This window comes from Tenrec ecaudatus, chromosome 7 (genome assembly GCF_050624435.1).
Source record: "Tenrec ecaudatus isolate mTenEca1 chromosome 7, mTenEca1.hap1, whole genome shotgun sequence".
NCBI classification, from domain to species: domain Eukaryota; kingdom Metazoa; phylum Chordata; class Mammalia; order Afrosoricida; family Tenrecidae; genus Tenrec; species Tenrec ecaudatus.
Genome location: NC_134536.1, coordinates 136,953,097 through 136,970,978, shown reverse-complemented (window position 1 = coordinate 136,970,978; position 17,882 = coordinate 136,953,097). Strand labels below are relative to the sequence as shown.

The following is a 17,882-nucleotide window of genomic DNA, read 5'->3' as shown; positions in this document are numbered from 1 at the left end:
TCCACTTTAGAACCTAACCCCCAAGAGCGTTTCAGCTTTGCACGATTGGGGTATTTTCTACAACAATTCTCTGGTGAAACTGAGTAAACCAGGAAGAGTTTGTAGACTCTGTGTGGGAACTACTTCCCCCAGATTGCCGGAAAACGGATTTGTCATGGTCAAAAGGAACGCAGTCACCCTTAGCTACTGCTTCCCAGCCCAAGTTTATTTCTATCTTCTGTATTCATGAATGCTGCAGTGGCGTGGTGGGGGGCTTCCACTGCGATCTGGTCGAAGACTACAGCAGGGTGGGTCAGCAGCCATTGTTGCGGAAGCCACCTCACTCAGCCTTCCACTGCTAAAAACGATGAGCCAACAATTCAACTGAGCTTTGGTCTCAGTATTCAAGGAGCTACAGGCATTGATGGATAAAAGGACTTTTCAAAGGGATTTATATGTTGTCCCAGATTTTCAGTCAGTAATGGCTTGGCTATCTGCTCCATGCACAGCCCAGTGCTAGTCTCTGGGGAAATACCACAGCTGAGGTGAACGTGATCGTGTATCGTGGCGTTGAGAGGGAGGAGGACAAATTAAATAAACAAAATGCAGTGTGTCAGCTTCCATAAAGTCCCACTGGATTTGGTCCTGCTCACTCTCTTGACCTCGTCGGCACCCCAGCCATTCTGGGCCGCCTTGCTGTTTCTCAAATTCAGACCACATTCCACGTAGGGCCTCGGCACTAACTGTTTGTTGTTGGCCTGGAACACACTCCCCAGATCTCTGAAGGGCTGGCATCCCCATTTCCTCCCAAGCCCTACCTTTTCAATGGCTTCTTTATCAAAAGGTGCCGAAGTACTATCCCTACCCCACTCTGTCACTGCCTATTCCTTGCCGCACTGTTCTTAGCAAATTTCACGGTTACTGTCTGTCTTCCTCTCTCTCTCTCTCTCTCTCTCTCTCTCTCTCTCTCTCTCTCTCTCTCTCTCTCTCTCTCTCTCTCTCTCTCTCTCCCTCCCTCCCTCCCTCCCTCCCTCCCTCCCTCCCTCCCTCCCGCAGTCAATGGTGTGTGTGGACTTTGCCTTTGCTGAGGCTTCCAGCAGCAAGCATTCCGTTATTGTTGAACTTGCCCTTGCATGAATTGCCCTGGTAGGGCAGGTACAGAGTGCTAAAGGACCTCAGAGAAGGGCCATCCAGCCCAGATTTGAGATGTCAGGAAGAGGGCTTTACAGAAAAAGGGAATAGGTACCCTGAAAACTGAGGGATGATTATAGGTTGGAAAGGTGAAGGAAATGCAAATTCAGCCAGAAGTTAAGTGAGGTGTGGTTGGCGGAAATGGAGGGGTCCGGTGGCAAAAGAAGCAGCAGGATGAGGGTATTTGGGGGCTGCTGTACCTGAGAGCACCGGGCACATCGTTGGGAAAAGAATGAAAGGTGGTATTTTTACATAGGATGACTTCCCATCTGCCACAGACACACACTCCACCAAGTGTGAGGGGAAGGCTTTAGCTCAAGCACTTCTTCTCCTGGAACCTCAACACATTAGGACATTGTTTTGGATGAGCATAGCAGTTGAAAATCTGAAATGATTTTGGGCAGTTTTTCTATAACTAAACTTTATGTTAACATCTGGCTTTAATGTTTAGTTTGAATTCTTGACAATATAGCCATGTCTTTTGTTTAAAAAGTTCTTTTAAAAAAATTCATATAGATAGCAGGTGGAAGTGCGATGCTGGAGCAAGCTGCCTCCCAGATTATCCACATTGCCACGGAAGAAGTGCAGGCCACCACAGGGGACCAGGTTGCAGGCAGTGAGCTCTGAGGGTCACGGGGTGAGGGCTGTGCTGTGGTCAGTCAGGAAGCTGACCCGGGACCCGGCGCCCGAGAGCCCACTCCAGCCACAGCAGAAGCAGCTGCGGGCACCGTGGATGCTACGCTGCCTTCAACAGACCCCGCAGCAGAGGACCCATCCCCACCAAAGACCTATATCAGCTGCCTAGCAGCCCCCTGTCCAGCCCCAGCAGGGACAGCAAGCCAAGCAGGAACTCTGCGCACCATGTCTCTCTGGTCCCCTGCTCGCCAGCTTCTGCCGCACCCTCAGACAAGGCAAGCGTCCAGGCAGAAGACGCTGGCTACGCCTCCTGCATGTCCGACAGCAGCCAGGGCACCCCCTCCATGTGCTCCTCAGGCCAGTGCTCGGATTCTGCCTGCAATTAAAAAAAATACGTATAGGACCCATCCCCACATAAAAAGCATATGAGTGTGGGTTCTATAACATTAACTTACCTTTTCCTTTTTTCCATATAGCATCTTACGGTTTATAAAGGGCTTTTTTTTACACACAAGTTCTTATTTGTCACGGCAGCCCTAGAAAGTAGCTATTTAAATTTACAGATAATCTTTAAACTTACAGGTAAAGGAAACTACTTTAGAGATGAACTGAGTTTTATAATATATTTAAAATTCTATCCATCCCAGTTCATCTGCCTCTGAATCTATTTCTAATTACAGCTGTCTTGATTCAAGGATGTAATTATCATTATTATTATTTTAAGTCAACTAACCCTTCTTAGTGAGTTAACCCTTCTTTGGGATTAAGTAATGTGTGTTAGGTTCTCCGACAGGGTGGGGAACCTTTTTTCTGCCAAGGGCCATTTGGATATTTATAAGTTCATTCGCAGGCCATACAAAATTACCAGCTTAAAAATTAGCCTGCTATATTTGGTCAAACATTTAATTAAATCACCCTGAATGTGATGGCCCAAACAACTTCTCTTTGGTGAGGCTTAGGGTGTTAGGTAGGTTTGATGATTTTTTTCGGGCCCAACATTCCCCGCCCCTGTTCAATGAGTACATGAGATACCAAAATGGAAGAGCTATCCCTGTCTTCCAGTGACATGCTCATGAGAGGCAGCATAAGTATGTGCTACCATCGAGTTGGGATTTCCAAGGCTGCAACTCTTTACAGGAGCTTCCCCTTTTCCCTGTGGAGTGGCTGGTGGATTGAAGCCATTGACCTCATGGTTAGCAGTCCAGCGATTACCATGACCGCTCCACCGGGGCTCCAAGGTGTAAATGCTCACCCACCTAAAACAACTGTCGGACTGAGTCCAGTTTGTTACTGTCTCAAGGAGGTGTACCAACAAAGAAAGCACAGGGTGCTGCGTGGACTCACCATTTATAGAGACAAACTTGGTAAAAGAAATCTTTAAAGAGATTGACTTTATATGAAGAAACAGATAAATATGAATGGGACATAGAGGTTGAAAAGTATTCCGTGCAGACACAGGAATAAAGGAAATGTTTAGGTGCAAAGAAAAGAAATGTATGGATTACCGAGAGTAAACATGATAACCACTCATCCTTTTGTCCTTAAAATTTAACTTTTAGTGAATTATGTCTAATCTAGCTGGTGCGCATGATCCACTCAGCCCTTATGTTTGGGTTTGCAGAACTAGTTCATTGCTGGGAAATCAGTTGTATGCTCAAGATAGGGACTTCGGAAAGAGAAGCAGTTTGGCAGAGCACTGAAAGAGCTAACTGTATTAACATTTATGTTTCAATGTATTTCCTTGTCAGAGATGAGGGGGCATGGAACTCCTTGTAAATGCCCCCTTTTTTTCCTATTCTTGTAATTTGTTATTAACACTGCCCGCCCCGCCCCTCCATTCAATTCTTTCTTTTTAAAAAATCATTTTATTAGGACAGAATGCAGATATCATACTAGTCAATAGTTTAATCATATCAAGCAGTGTTGTCCAATTGCTACGGCATTTTCAAAACATTTTCTTCCTTCTTGCACTCCTTGATAGGAGCTCTCCATTACCCACCTCCCCTGCTGTAACCCCAGGAGCCCTGCATTCTAGTTATTGCCTCTATAAATTGACCCAACCTGGATTTTATTCACCAAAAAACATAGAAAGAGCTATAACAGCGAGTCAAGGACTCTACCTACAATAACAACATGCAACAGAGATTAGCTCCAATTTGGAAAAAGAAAGAAAATATTAAAAGCCAGATGAAGCTCAAAGTCTATCAAAAGGGAGATCATGTGACAGGGTTTAACCACTGAAGTCAGGTTTATCATTTAATCTGCTCTAGTCATATCTCCACTACTCTCTGTCTGATCACTGGCTTATTCCTACCCCTCACTCAGGGTCAGAGGTTTATTCCATTGTGTGTGAGTGGAGTTTGAGATTGCACTGTCATCCATCGCCTACTGCAAACTAGAACTTCACAATTTAAACTCTGATACCATTCCCGCCTTCAGATGTGGATGGTATCCTTGTAGATGTCTTTGCTGCCGCGTAGATCCTTTAAGAAAATACCAATTCAGCTTCCACCTCCTTCTCAGATTAAACAAACTCACTTCCATCGAGTTGATTCTGATTCGTAGTGACCCTGTAGGACAGGGTAGAGCTGCTCCTGTGCGTTTCCAAGACTGACTCTTCACAGGAGTAGAAAGCCCATCCTTCTCCCAAGGAGCCCCCCTGGAGGTCTCAAACTGCTGGCTTTTGTTAGCAGCCCAGCTCCTAAACCACTCGGCCACCAGGCCGCAGATTAGTGGAGTATAAATAGGAAAGACGATTCGAGGCCTACCTTTAAGAATTTGACTCCTCCAAGAAAAGCGTCTCTGATGCGCTCCTGCCTACATCTGGGTTGGAGCCCCAGGGTGGTACAAATGGTTAATGCACTCATCTGCTCACCAGAAGGTTAGTGGTTGAAGTCCACCCAGATGTGCCCCAGGGAAAGGTCTGGAGATCTGCTTCTGAAGCCAGCCTTGGAAAGCCCTGCAGAGCACAGCTCTGTGCTGCACACGTGGGGCGCTGAGTCCCAGCCAGTACCATCCCCTGCCATGAGGGAGGGATTCTCTTTGTTCTCCAGCTGCCTGGCGGCCCCTTTTGTAGTCCTAATCAAGCTCTATTATGATTAGATAGAGGTGCATGCTTCCCTCTCATCTGTGCGTCTTTTCAACTGCCACACCCCTGGTGCTCAACAATAAACATTTGTTGATGGAGCTTCTGACTGACCGAGTGACCTATTACTGTCATTTATCTGTGATGTTCCAGTTGTCTGAGAACATGCCCAACTGCTTGCTCTCATGCTGAACTTTTTCGCTGTTATCCTGTAACGTTGGCCATATGATAGAATGTTGGGTTGGATTCGGGTGATGCAAGTACCTTCTAGTAATCTTTTTTCTTTGAGTGAGGAGAATAGTTTGTTCAGAAATAAGCCTGCTAAGATGCCTACCTGGCCGCGGAAGTGGTGCTTCATGAGAACCGTCTGGTCTGCTTACCAGATCGCTGACACATGTATTTCTAGAAGCTGTGCCCGTGCTTGATCTGACTAGTCATGGTGAGCGAGTTGTCTGGTGATAATTGAGTGCCTATTATGTGCCAGTCATTGTTCTGAGGTCTTAGGGCACAAAAAAGTAACCCTGTCCTCTTTGAACATTGTACAAGCATACATGAAACACACAAGTAGCCCTGAGCTCTTTGAACATGGTACAAGCATGCGTGATGCACCCAGCAGCCAGCGATAAGCCATGGACAGTGTACCTGCACAGACAAGAAGCATTGTACCTAGAATAAGTGAGCATCATAAAAATGAGAATTACGTAGCTTGTTGAAACAAAAACAGGTAACTGGTTCCCAGCAAGTCAATCCTGATGCACAGGGATGCTTTTCAAGGCCGCGACCTTTTAGAAATCAATCGCCAAGCTTTTCTCCAAGGTGCCCCAGAGTGGGTTTGAATCGCCAGAGCGATTAACCATGAGCACCCGCCAGGAGCCCTTTACGGGGTGTTAGCAGGGGGTGAGTGGCTGCTATACAGATCCAGAGAAAGAGCAGAGCAGGTAAGGGGAAGTAGGCGGGTGAGGACAGACGTTAAGACTAGGCCTCATTGAGAAGATGGATTTTGAGCAAAATTTTGAAGGAGAGGAATTAGTCACATGGATATCTTGGGGTAGGAGGCAGTTCATGCGGAAGGCATAGCAGATGAGAGGGTCAAAGAGATCATTGGGAGCAGAGCACTGGCTTACAGAGGGCTTTTATAGGCCATTGAAAAGATTCTCTGTCGTTTAATTTAAGTGCAGAGAGAAGCCTGTTGAGAAGAGTGACATGGTCTGGTTTTTATTTAGAAAGAATCAGCCTGTCAGCTGTGTTTGTTAAGTATAGACTCTGCTGAGGGCCAGGGATCATTGACTACGGTCTAGAAACAGCGTCCTCAAGCTGCGGCCCTCGGGCCACATGCAGCCCGCCGAGGACATTTATCTGGCCCGCCGGGTGTTTTTGCGCCCCCCCCCCTTTTACTTCAAAATGAGAGATGTGCTGTGTGCATAGGAAATTGTTCATAGTTTTTTTTAAAAAACTACAGTCCAGCCCTCCAATGGGTCTGAGGGACAGTGAACTGGCTCCCTGTTTAAAAAGTTTGAGGACCCCTGGCTAGAGGCTTGTAGATTACAAATCACCTATCCGGATTATTTAAAACACTGGCAGAAAGACAGAGCTGTCTACTCCCCAAAAGAGTTGGGGTCTCAGAACCCCACAGAGGCAGTTCTGCCCTGTCACAGATAGGGTCGCTATGAGTCAGAGTTGACTTGCTGGCAATGCCTTTGTTTCCATGGAGGGAAATGGTTTTTGCCTTTTGGATAGTTGCTTTTTCAATAGGGGTGGGGGCAGTATAGTAAAGATGCTAGTCTTTTGCTATAGAAGTTGTTGGAGTTTGTGTTGCTGAGCTTTTTAAAGAGTGTTGGTTTTGTTTTTGCACTATGCTTTGTAAAGAGGTGGGCGGGAGGCTCGCTTGACAATTGGATGTTATCCAAATGAGCTTAACAAATGAAGCTCTAGAATGGGGCGCTGTCTAGAGTGCTGAACACCACTAATTGCAGAATTCTGCCTTCTCGTCCGTACAGTGCATCTTACTTACCTAATTGCTTTGAGAAATAGTGATTTAACACTCTTTGTAGTTTAACTGAATTTAAAGGAGACCACCCTAACACACACACAGAAAGAGAGAGAGAGAGAGAAAGAGAGAGAGAGAGAGAGGTGAAAAGCAAGATTTGTGTCAGGTTGTGCAATCATCTTTGATGCCTCTAGCACAATTAAGTCCTATTTACTTAAATGCTTTTTAAAGATGGGAGGACTAGATAGCTTTCCAGCGGTTCTCAAGTCAAGCAAACCTTCATTAATTTATCTGAGACATTGTGAACACTGACAACATTAGGCATGTCTTTATTATGTTATAATTAAATGTGTGTTCCAAAGACCCATGCTGTAGAAATTGTGTGGCTCCCTCGAGCCCTGTTTAAAACATACTCATCGACATTGTACCTTTTACTCGCTATTTTAGGAGTAGGCATGTGTCCCATAGGCATTCAGCAATTTGTTTGATGCTTGCTTTTGTCTACTGTTGAAATAATTTAATTGGGAAAACATCCCTCGTGTGATGAGGTGGAATGTGACAGTTGTGAATTAGTCTGTGGGCCTCGTGAAAATATCATACAGTGATTGCGTTCATGTCATAAGACATAAGCAGCATTTCCACCAATTATCTGTGGCCTGAAGCAGTAGGGCTCGATAAAACTCAAAATCACTGCCATTAAGTCAGCTCTAATTCTCAGCAACTCTGTAGACCAGAGGTCCTCAAACTTTTTAAACAGGGGGCCAGTTCGCTATCCCTCAGACCCATTGTAGGGCTGGACTATAGTTTAAAAATAAACTGAATAAATTCCATGCACAATGCATATCTTCTTTTGAAGTAAAAAATAAATGGGACAAAAACACCCGGAAAGCAGGATAAATGTCCTCAGCGGGCCACATCTGGCCCGCGGGCCGTAGTTTGAGGACACCTGCTATAGACCATATATCTGCACCCTGTAGGTTTCTGCACGCAATCTCTCTGGAAACAGAAAATCTCATCTTTCTCCCTCTGAGCTACTGGCGCTTTTGAACAGCTGACCTGTGGTTAGCAGTCGACTTGTAATCCGCTATGTTCCAGGGCTCCTTCTGTGTTCAATACCAAGATAATCCAAACTCACTGCCAGCTCATCAGTTCCAACTCAGAGCCACCTCATAGGGCAGGATAGCACGGCCCCCAGGATTTCTGAACCGATAACTGTTTATAGGAGTAGAAAATCTCATCTTTCTCCCAAGGAGCAGCTGCTGACCTTGTGGTTAGCAGCCCAACATGGAGCCCAGGGCTCTTTTAGTGCGTACTAGTTACTACTACTCTAAAGATTCAGCTTATTTGGAGAAGAATTTCACAGGTAGAACATTCTGACTGTGAGTGTGCTCGCGACCTTCTTTGTGAACTAGCTCAGACAAATTAGAGAGCTAGGATTTGTAGGTTTTATTCAAGAAGAGCTAAGATTTAGATGTTTCTGAAAATGATTTAGGAAAGTTGGGAGAATTCTTTTATTATTTAGTGTCATAGAAATGTAATTGTTTGCAAAGCAGTTTTGAAAGACAGAAATTAAACGTCTTCTCAGCCGGAGCCTTGAAGTTTATCAGAATTGATATGACAACTGTTATCTCAAGTTTTCTAAGGGATCCCCGATAAAATTGTTGTTATGCTATTGTTAGCTGTCAGCATGTTGGTTCCGACCTAGAGCAACCCTGAGCGCAACAGACCCAAACACTGCCGGTCCTGCACCCCCTCCCCATTGTTCCTGTGCTTGAGCCCATTGTTGCAGCCGCTGTGTCCAGCCATCTCCTCAAGGCCCTTCCTCTCTTTCCCCGTTGCTCTGGGACTGGTCTCTGCTAGCAGCATGTCCAGAGTATGTAAGACAAAGTCTCACTCTTCTTGCCTGCAAGGAGAACTCTGGCCAATACTTCTTCCAAGACAGATTTATTTGTCTTTTTGGCGGTCCCTGGTACTATCAGAATTCTTTGCCAGCACCACAATTCACATGCATGGATTCTTCTTCGGTCTTCACCGCAATATTCCCTCATGGTTGTCAGATTTGTGCTACTCTGAGATTAAATGGGGTGTGTGTGGGGGGGGGTGTGTGTGTAGTGACAGTGACCTGGATGGGATAGTGCCATGCCCTTGCCAGACTTCCATTTCTGTTAGTTAAAGTTTAGCTTTGATAATAAATACTGAGTATTGGTCAGGAAATTCTCTGGAGATACTGCTTCCCTGATTGTTGTTACATTTATAAATCCTTTTTTTTTTTTCCAAAGATCATTCTCTTGACTTAAATTCTGTTCATTCGGAAGAATTGGGGGGCAATATGAGCTGTGCGTAAGACCATGGTTTCTGAGGTCCAGCCCTATTGGATTCCGCTCCCGACATCACTGTTCCTTCTGACCTCGAATGAGTTACTTCTTCTTGCTCTGTCTACATTTCTTCATCAATGAAATGGAGATACTAATGGGACTTATAGGGTGATCAGGAAGAGTGCCTGAGACATAGACACTATAAACTATTCTGAATAAGTGCTCCCTCCTTCTATTAACTGTTAAATTGATCTTGAAACATAGCTTAGAATTATATTTATGCAAACAAGTTAGGAATTCTAACTTACACTTTAGATTTACACTTTAGAGTTCATTCACCCTTTCCTCGAGGCAATATAAATGTGTAACTTTTAGAAATGTGAAATATTGAAATAAACATCTTACCTCTAGGTTAAGTCCTATTGATCTCCATGAGAGTTAACTATGGCACCCCAATAGGGAAATTATGACAGAAAACTTCTTTTGGAGGGAAGAAAGTACAGGGGGACGGGGGTGGGGTGGGGGCAGGTGTATATGTAAAGAGATATGTATATGTACTGCATTCTATGAATTCATTAATAGTAGATAGAAACTTGCTGGCCTGGTTTCTTTTTCCTCCAAGTTTATAACTTTATTGAAATATAAATTAAATTAAATCGACCTTCTTTATCCCTCCGCTGACTAATGTTACTCAACCTCAGGAATAAAGACTGATTCTTATGCCGTATATAAAACCTATCTTTATTTTTGTTTTTAATTTCATCTTCTGAATACAGGTCTGGTTTTTATGCTCCTGTCTGAGTAATGCAGTAATGGATGGGTTAAGGCATCATATCTAGAGTATCTATGGTGAACCTGTTGGACTTGAATGTAATTGTTCCCTAATCTAATCACATAACGATGGGATTAATAACCAGCACCACACCTATAAAGAGGTTTTGGACAGATAAAATGGTTCTCCTTTTTTTAAGGTAAATATAGGAATACTGTCCCTGAATAGAATACTTTTACCAATAATTATTTTGAAAAGAATTGACTTAACCTCCTCTAACAAATATGGTGTGTCTGCAGAGTGAAAATCTCAGCCATCCCCCCAATTCCTGGATGTGCTTCCTCTCTAGGTAGTTCCAGCTCAACCGGTTGCCATGCAGAAAATCTCAATTCCTGGTGATTAATCGCAATGGGGAACCAGTTGCAACTTCTATTAGTAACATGTTTCATGTGGGAATTGTCATTTCATTGACTTGATTATATTTCAAATAAGGAATGGAAGAGGTCTTCCAGGAGAGTTAGCTTCCCCCCATACATTTTTGATTCCAATGATGCAGTGACATAAGCTGTGTCAGAAAGAAAAGAAACCAGAAATTCAAGCATGTATAATAGTTATTACTATTGAATTTGTGATAGGGTTGCATTTTTCACGCAGTGTCTGTTCTACCCATTAGATTATAAATATATTGTATTACTTAGGTGACTAAATAGCCAAAGTAATTCAGCATTTCTGTGAAATGACTTGCCAACTTACCAAAAAAAGAAGTGCAGTTTGAATACTTAAAGATACTCCTATTTTAAAACCTATCCCTTAGGAGGTTTATAATGAGAAAAGGTAATAATTAATTGAAAAATAAAAATCCATTTATTATGTCTGTGTACTTAAGTACACTTTAGATTGCTCAAGTAGTAATGACGCATCTTAAGAAAATTGATGGTGGCACATTTATCTTTCTAATTTCTGCCCTTGCTCTTCTCTCTGGAGAACCTGGGAAGCTCCATCAAGGAGGAACGAGTACAAGAGTGCTTTTAACAAGAGGTGCCGAGGATGCAATTAGGGTAGCACGTTGGTAATGAGTGTCCCAGGAGTAGTTATGAAGCTTCTAGCTGATGTGATGGGACGAACTGGGTGACCTTTCCTTTAAGAGCTTTAGTCCGGTGAAGGTGACTGCTGGGGATTCTGGATGATTGAGTAACTCTCCGTTCATTTGTAGGTATCTGGTGACCCATCTCATGGGGGCAGATCTGAACAACATTGTAAAATGTCAGAAGCTCACGGATGACCACGTACAGTTCCTTATCTACCAAATCCTCCGAGGTCTAAAGGTATGCACAGTGTCAGTAATAATTTGAGAAATGAATTCTTGCTCCCTTCTATTTAAGGCTTTAAAATACTACCCCCCGCCCCCATTGGGGGGAAAAAAACAAACACTCGAAAAATCACAAGTAAAGCTGTAATGAGACCATGTGTGGTCGGCGTGCACAATTATCAACCTAGGACCAGTCTTACTTCTTTCGTCTGCCCGAGCCCCCGGATTATTTTACAGCAGATGTAGACATTATATCATTCTAACTATAGAGTCTTTATTATGATGTCTTCATGATATTCTCCAGTTTTACATATGAAAAGTTAACAACTTCTTGATGCCATTTAACATCTGTTCAGTTGTGGCATTGATATTTTTTTAAGTCCTCAAGTGGGTTTATTTATAGGGTAGACGGATACGGTGTTTTAAAAGTGAACCATATGTAGCAGCTTTGAGTCCATATTACTCCAATGTCAACCAGAAGATACAGTAGAGAGCGCCATTAGTAGAAGCTGGTTGTGATCAATGATAAGTATTCAGAATACTAATAATTACTTGTTCTCCTTTCTAATCCCACAGGTAATGTAGGCAGTTCATATTAATTCATGAAAATATGCTCTAAATATATGCTAGTAGGAAGTTAGAAGTAACTTTTTTTTAACCAGGTTTTCTTTTTCTTTTTCACAGTATATACATTCAGCTGACATAATTCACAGGGTATGTATTGTACTTTCATTAAATTATTTTGGGGACATGAGGTGGAAGAATAGCATTTCACCAATATCTTAAATTTACTTTACCAACTAAAACTTTGATTTTTATCGTGGCTTTGTTCTACATTTAAATTGATTTAGAAATGAAGATGTAAAGGTTGAGTCTACTTAAGGCTAATTAGGAGTAGTTACTGACTATAGAACAGAGGGTGACTGCAACTAGATGTCGTCTTACCTTTATGAAAAAAGTTATCTCCACTGGAGATCCCCTCACAGAGGGGTTTAGGAGAGGAGACAGGTCAGTCAGGGTGCGATGTAGTACCGATGAAGAATACAGCTTTCCCCCAGATCCTGGATGCTTCCTCCCCGCAACTACCATGATCCGAATTCTACCTTGCAGGACTGGATAGGGCAGAGGTTGTACACTGGTGCATATGGGAGCTGGAAGTACAGGGAATCCAGGGTGGATGATACCTTCAGGACCAGGGGTGTGAGGGGCGAGGCTGGGGCGAGGGTGAGTGTGTTGGAAAGGGGGAACTGATTAAAAGGATTCACATGTAACTTCCTCCCTGGGAGATGAATGGCAGAGAAGGGGGCGGGAGAGACTCCGGATAGGGCAAGATATGACAAAATAACAATCCGTGGATTATCAAGGGCTCATGAGGGAGGGGGGAACGGGGAGGGAGGGAAAAAAAAAAAGAGGACCTGATGCAAAGGGCTTAAGTGGAGAGCAAATGCTTTGAGAATGAATGGGGCAGGGAATGTATGGATGTGCTTTATACAGTTGATGTATGTGTATGTGTGGATTGTGATAAGAGTTGTATGAGCCCCTAATAAAATGTTAAAAAAGAAAAGAAAAAAAAAGAAAATGATTAGGGCAAAGAATGTACAGATGTGCTTTATACAATTGATGTATGTATATGCATGGATTGTGATAAGAGTTGTATGAGCCACTAATAAAATGTTTAAAAAATAAAACTGCAACGCCCCCCCCCCAATAAGAAAAAAGAAAGAGAAAAGGTATCTCAAATATGGAAGGTAGAGCCCCTCATGGGGCCTTAGTGTTATCAGTAGAGAGAATTTACTAGGTATCATGAGCTGACACTGTCCTCTCCGTACTTCTCTCCTAGGACCTAAAGCCTAGTAATCTAGCTGTGAATGAAGACTGTGAGTTGAAGGTAAGATAGACAGACATTGGTGGTGGTTTGCTTATTGAATTTCCACAGGGCCAACCAGGAAATATGCCAGAGAGCTCAAATTGGTAGAAGTTGTATGTTTGACCATCTGCATGGCCATCAGGGAATGGGATTATTGAGCCATAATATTTTATCTGAAAGTCATACTGCCCTCAAACTAACCCTCAACCTATCAGAAGAAAGAAAACGGCAAAGATGAGAGCACAAATAAATAAATAAATAAATCGCAAACCAAAAAGGAGGCGGGAACTAATAAAATCAGAAGTTGGGTCTTTGAAGAGATTACTAATATTGACAAACTTAGAATTTGACAAAAGAAGAGGAAAAGTGGAAATAACTAAAAAAAATTTTAAATGGAAGTGGGCACTACCACGACGCAATGGAGAGAGAGAGAGATGTGGCATAATAGTGTGAAGAACTTATGGCAACGGACTGGACAAGCGGGATGAAATGGACAAGTTCATGAAAGGACACGACCGGCCCAGACTGAGCTAAGAACCAATACCGGTCTCAGCATTCCCACAACAAATGAAGAAATCAAACATCTTCCAGCAACCTAGACCAGATGGTGTCACTGAAGAGGTTTTCCAAACATTTAGAGAATAAGTGACTCCAGTACTGTTTAAACTCTTCCCAAAGATTAAGGGAGGAGTGCTCGCTAATTCATCCTATGACTCAAACAGAAAACCAGACAATGACAACACAGAAAGAAAGAGAACTGAGAAGCTAATATCCCCCGTGACTGTGGAATTCCTCCAGCAGAATGCTAGGGAACTGAGTCCAACAAGCATATGCTAAAAGAATCGTACAGCGTGGCAAAGTTGGACTTATCCCAGGAATGCAGAGCAAGGTCAACATTTGAAAATCAAGCCACATAATGTATCCCATCAATATAACAAAGGAAAAGAATCACATGATTATCTAGATGGATGCAGAAAACCTTTTGATAAAATCCAACACCCCCCCCCCCAAAGAAGACTGGAATGTTTCAAGGTATGTGTGAGAATCCCAAAGCCAATATTAATACTGAGTGGAGAATGGTGAATGAGCTTTCTCCTTGAAATTGGGGACAAGAGTGCCACTCTTCCACTTCTGTTCAGTATTGTAATAAAATTTCTAGCCAGAGCAGGAAGACAAGAAAAAGAAGTAAAAGGTATCCATTACTAGGCGAGGGGGAAATAGTAGTAAAATTACCTTTATTCATCCTATAAATAGAAAATCCTAAGAAATTCATAAGGAAACTTCTAGGGCTAATAGAAGAATTTAGTAATGTGTTGAAGATTATAAGGTCCACAAACAAAAGTCACTTGGGTTTCTCTGCACCAGAGATGAACCATCTGAAAGAGAAATTAGAGAGAAACAATTGCATTTATAATAGTATCTAAAAGAATAAAATGCCTAGGAATATACTGAGCCAGGCATATGAAGGACTTACACCATAAAAGTATAAAAAATGTTAAGAAGACTTAGCATTAGATGTAAGACTTAGACCTAAAGAAGACTGAATCAATTGGAAAGATGATCTATGTTTTTGGATTGAAAGATATAATATTGTTAACAATACTAACCAAATTAATGTTGTAGTCAATACTACCCAAAGCAATCTATTAATTCAATGCAATCCTGATTTTTTTAAAAAAATTTTAAAGAATAGCTGCTAAGTCTGCTTATAGAAAACCAAACCCTTTGTGAGATGTGGATCCTTGGTTTGGGGTTGTAGAGGGTCATAGTTTCACAGGAATGGTTAATTGACCTAATCATAGAGTTAGTGCCTCTGTTCCCCCTTCTAGTTCATTGCATAGTACCTTGTGCTTAAAAGCCTGCAAAGGATCATTCAAGGTCAAAGGGATGTCTGTTCACCCAAAACAACAGAGGATGGGGGAGAATTGGGAGCCAAAGGAGGATATGGGATGTGTGGCTAATTGCCCCGGTGAACAACTGACGGGAGAACAGAGGAACTGACTGGCGACCAGAAGGACCTGGCTGTCATAAGTGAACATTTTTGGATCAATTATTTCACAGAAGAAACCTGATCGAAAGAGGGAGAGTGCAGCACAAGTTCTCATGGTCTCTCGACTTTCGGGGGGTGAACACCTGAAACTTTGGTCCCGCGATCATCTCACACCAAAAAAATATCTCCTGAAGTTTTCCTAAAACCAAACAAGAGTTTAACTTAGCAATGAAAAAGAAAAAGGTCTGCCCTGAGCATTGTGCTCTTTTAAGAACTCTTTCTGGGATGAAGAACAGCAATAGCAATTAGATAGGAACCTGAGGGGGCAATTGACTTATGCCGATAAGGGAGGAACAGTCAGTACAGAAAGGTGGGAATGGTCGTGCAATTCAAAGAACCTAATCAGGGTCACTGAGTTGCACATGGTATGCAGTGTGCTGGGTATATTCTCAACACAACAAAATAAATAAAATGGAGGGGCGTCATAGTGGCCTTAGGGAAATCAGATTTTGAAATTTAAATCATAAAGAATTTAGTAAGCTGTTTCAGTGACATTGCAAGTGAAACTTGTTTTCATTTTAAGATAAAGTTAAATCAGAAATGTAATGGAGTCATCAAAAGGAAAATTATATTCTGAATATCAGATAGAGAAGCCCAATCCTAAATAAAGCAGCTGTTCATCTTCATGTAGAGACAATGTTTCCATTTCTGTTGCCCCAACGAGTCTTGGTTAAATACCTACGAGTTGTTTTATTTTGCTTTGTAGAATTTTAGTTTTAAAAACGTCCTGCTTTGTGTTTGCCAGGCATTCCAAGAGAGGGGAATCTGCGCATGGGAGTACTACTGGTTCTTTTTTTGTACGGCCCCGGAGTTAGTTTCCTGCCTACTTTACAAATCATAGCATTCTGTCTGTTTCAGTGTCTAATTTCTCCTCTCCCTTAGATCCTGGATTTTGGACTGGCTCGGCATACAGATGATGAAATGACAGGTTACGTGGCCACCAGGTGGTACAGGGCTCCCGAGATCATGCTGAACTGGATGCATTACAACCAGACAGGTATTGCTTGCCTTGCTAGCCAGGGTCCAGCTGGTGCCCTGTTGGTGCATTGTGTGTCCTCGGGAGTGGAGATCCCTCCGTGACCCTGTGAAAGCCTACAAACAGGAGAACATTTCACTCGGTCAAATAGGAGGGACATCAAAAACGCTCCTACAGTTGTCAGACTCTTGGATTTGACCACTGAGGATTTTTTGGTTAGGTTTGTTTGTTTGTTTTTTTAATTTATCCACATCTTCAATATATTCTCTGAGTACCCCTGCAGACAAGTTGTACATAGGCACAGCCCCTCTATTTCTTGGGAAAATCCACCACTGTACCAACAAAGAGCTGTTGTCACTTTGAACAGCCCTCGTTTCTTGTGCTTAACTGATATTTGCATTGGTGCTCCTTCGAAGCCCTTGACGGAGGTGGGGCTGGGGCAGAGGCAGCATTGTTGTTGTTACTATGATTATTATCTGAGGGAGACACGGGCAGGGCTAACATTAGAAATGAACTTCAGACGTCTTAAGTGGTCTTAAATGTAACTGTGTCACCTGTAGGCATGGCTCCATTTTTGGCCAAGTATAATCATCGTGATGTTGTTTCTGCTTTCCCCCCACCCCTTCTCTCTTTCTCTGTTTAATTTTGCCAGTTGACATCTGGTCAGTGGGATGCATAATGGCCGAGCTGTTGACTGGAAGGACGTTGTTTCCTGGAACGGACCGTATCCTTTACAAGGTTTTGGATTCCTGTGTCCCGTCTGTACTGCCGTGTTCGTGAAAGTGTATTCTACCTGCCTCTAGGGAAATCTCTGGACTGCCAGCATTCTTGGTCCAGATGTGCACCATGAGGACTTCCTGTGAAAAAGGCTTTGGTTTACTTGTAGGAGTTGGGGAAATTCCTCCTACACTGGCAAACACTTTAAACCTTTCCTATGTCGTGTTTTTGCCCTGTTGTGTTAATCTTGCTGCAGCCGTCCTGGTACCATGAGCTTGCTCGAAAGAAGCTCTCGATCCCAAGCAGGGTCAATCTGCCTGTACAAACCCTTAATGAGCTCACGATAGCCAGTTATAAATCAGGGATATCTTCCTTTCATGTTTGCTTGACATATTAAAAAGGCTATATTTGGTCCCTGTAATGATACACCTGCTGACTCGTCATGTTTGTTGTTTAACAACACATAGTAAAAACAAGACGTGAGAAGGTCATCCTGACATGTGCACCTTTTTTTCCAGTACAACTTTATTTTTATCCTAGATTGTAGCCAACCCTTAATTTACTGCCAGCCTTATTGTCTAATGTGTGCATCATCGTGGCCCTTGACTTTAGACCCTCTCCTGTCTGCTACGTGCTCACTTCATGGTTTAGCAACATAAAGGCAGAATATGGTTGATTGGAACTCCTGGAAGTTCCACTTGGGGATTATGTTTAGATAAGAAAAAAACAAAAATGTCTAACTCCGAAGGGGCTTCAAAAAACTTTGTGTGAAATTTTGCAGCAAAGTCCCCTTCTGTGTGTCTAGAATTAGGGAAGACAGCAAAGTCCTGTTGGCCAACCTCTGAGGGAATTTGTACTTGTGCACATCTCTCTGCAGTTACCTCTGTTTCGTCATGCTGACAGACAGAAAAGCTGTCCCAGCCCTTCACCTAAGCAGACTCACCCTGAGTTTTCAATGAACCAGAACATCAACTTACTGCTTACAGTTTGAGCTATAC

General features: G+C 42.8%; 1 protein-coding gene across 3 annotated transcripts in view; it reads left to right on the top strand.

Moving 5' to 3' along the window:
* The window catches only part of MAPK14 (mitogen-activated protein kinase 14), a 90,719-nt gene that overhangs the window by 49,917 nt on the left and 22,920 nt on the right, over positions 1–17,882 (top strand). For 2 of the 3 annotated variants that reach the window (XM_075555207.1, XM_075555206.1), the window contains exons 4-8: positions 11,179–11,290; positions 11,959–11,988; positions 13,115–13,162; positions 16,074–16,188; positions 16,820–16,891. In XM_075555207.1, the coding sequence (XP_075411322.1) occupies positions 11,179–11,290; positions 11,959–11,988; positions 13,115–13,162; positions 16,074–16,188; positions 16,820–16,891 (377 nt within the window). Of the gene's footprint in view, positions 1–11,178; positions 11,291–11,958; positions 11,989–13,114; positions 13,163–16,073; positions 16,189–16,819; positions 16,906–17,882 lie in introns of all 3 variants that reach the window. The other variant, XM_075555208.1, reaches the window with a different exon arrangement.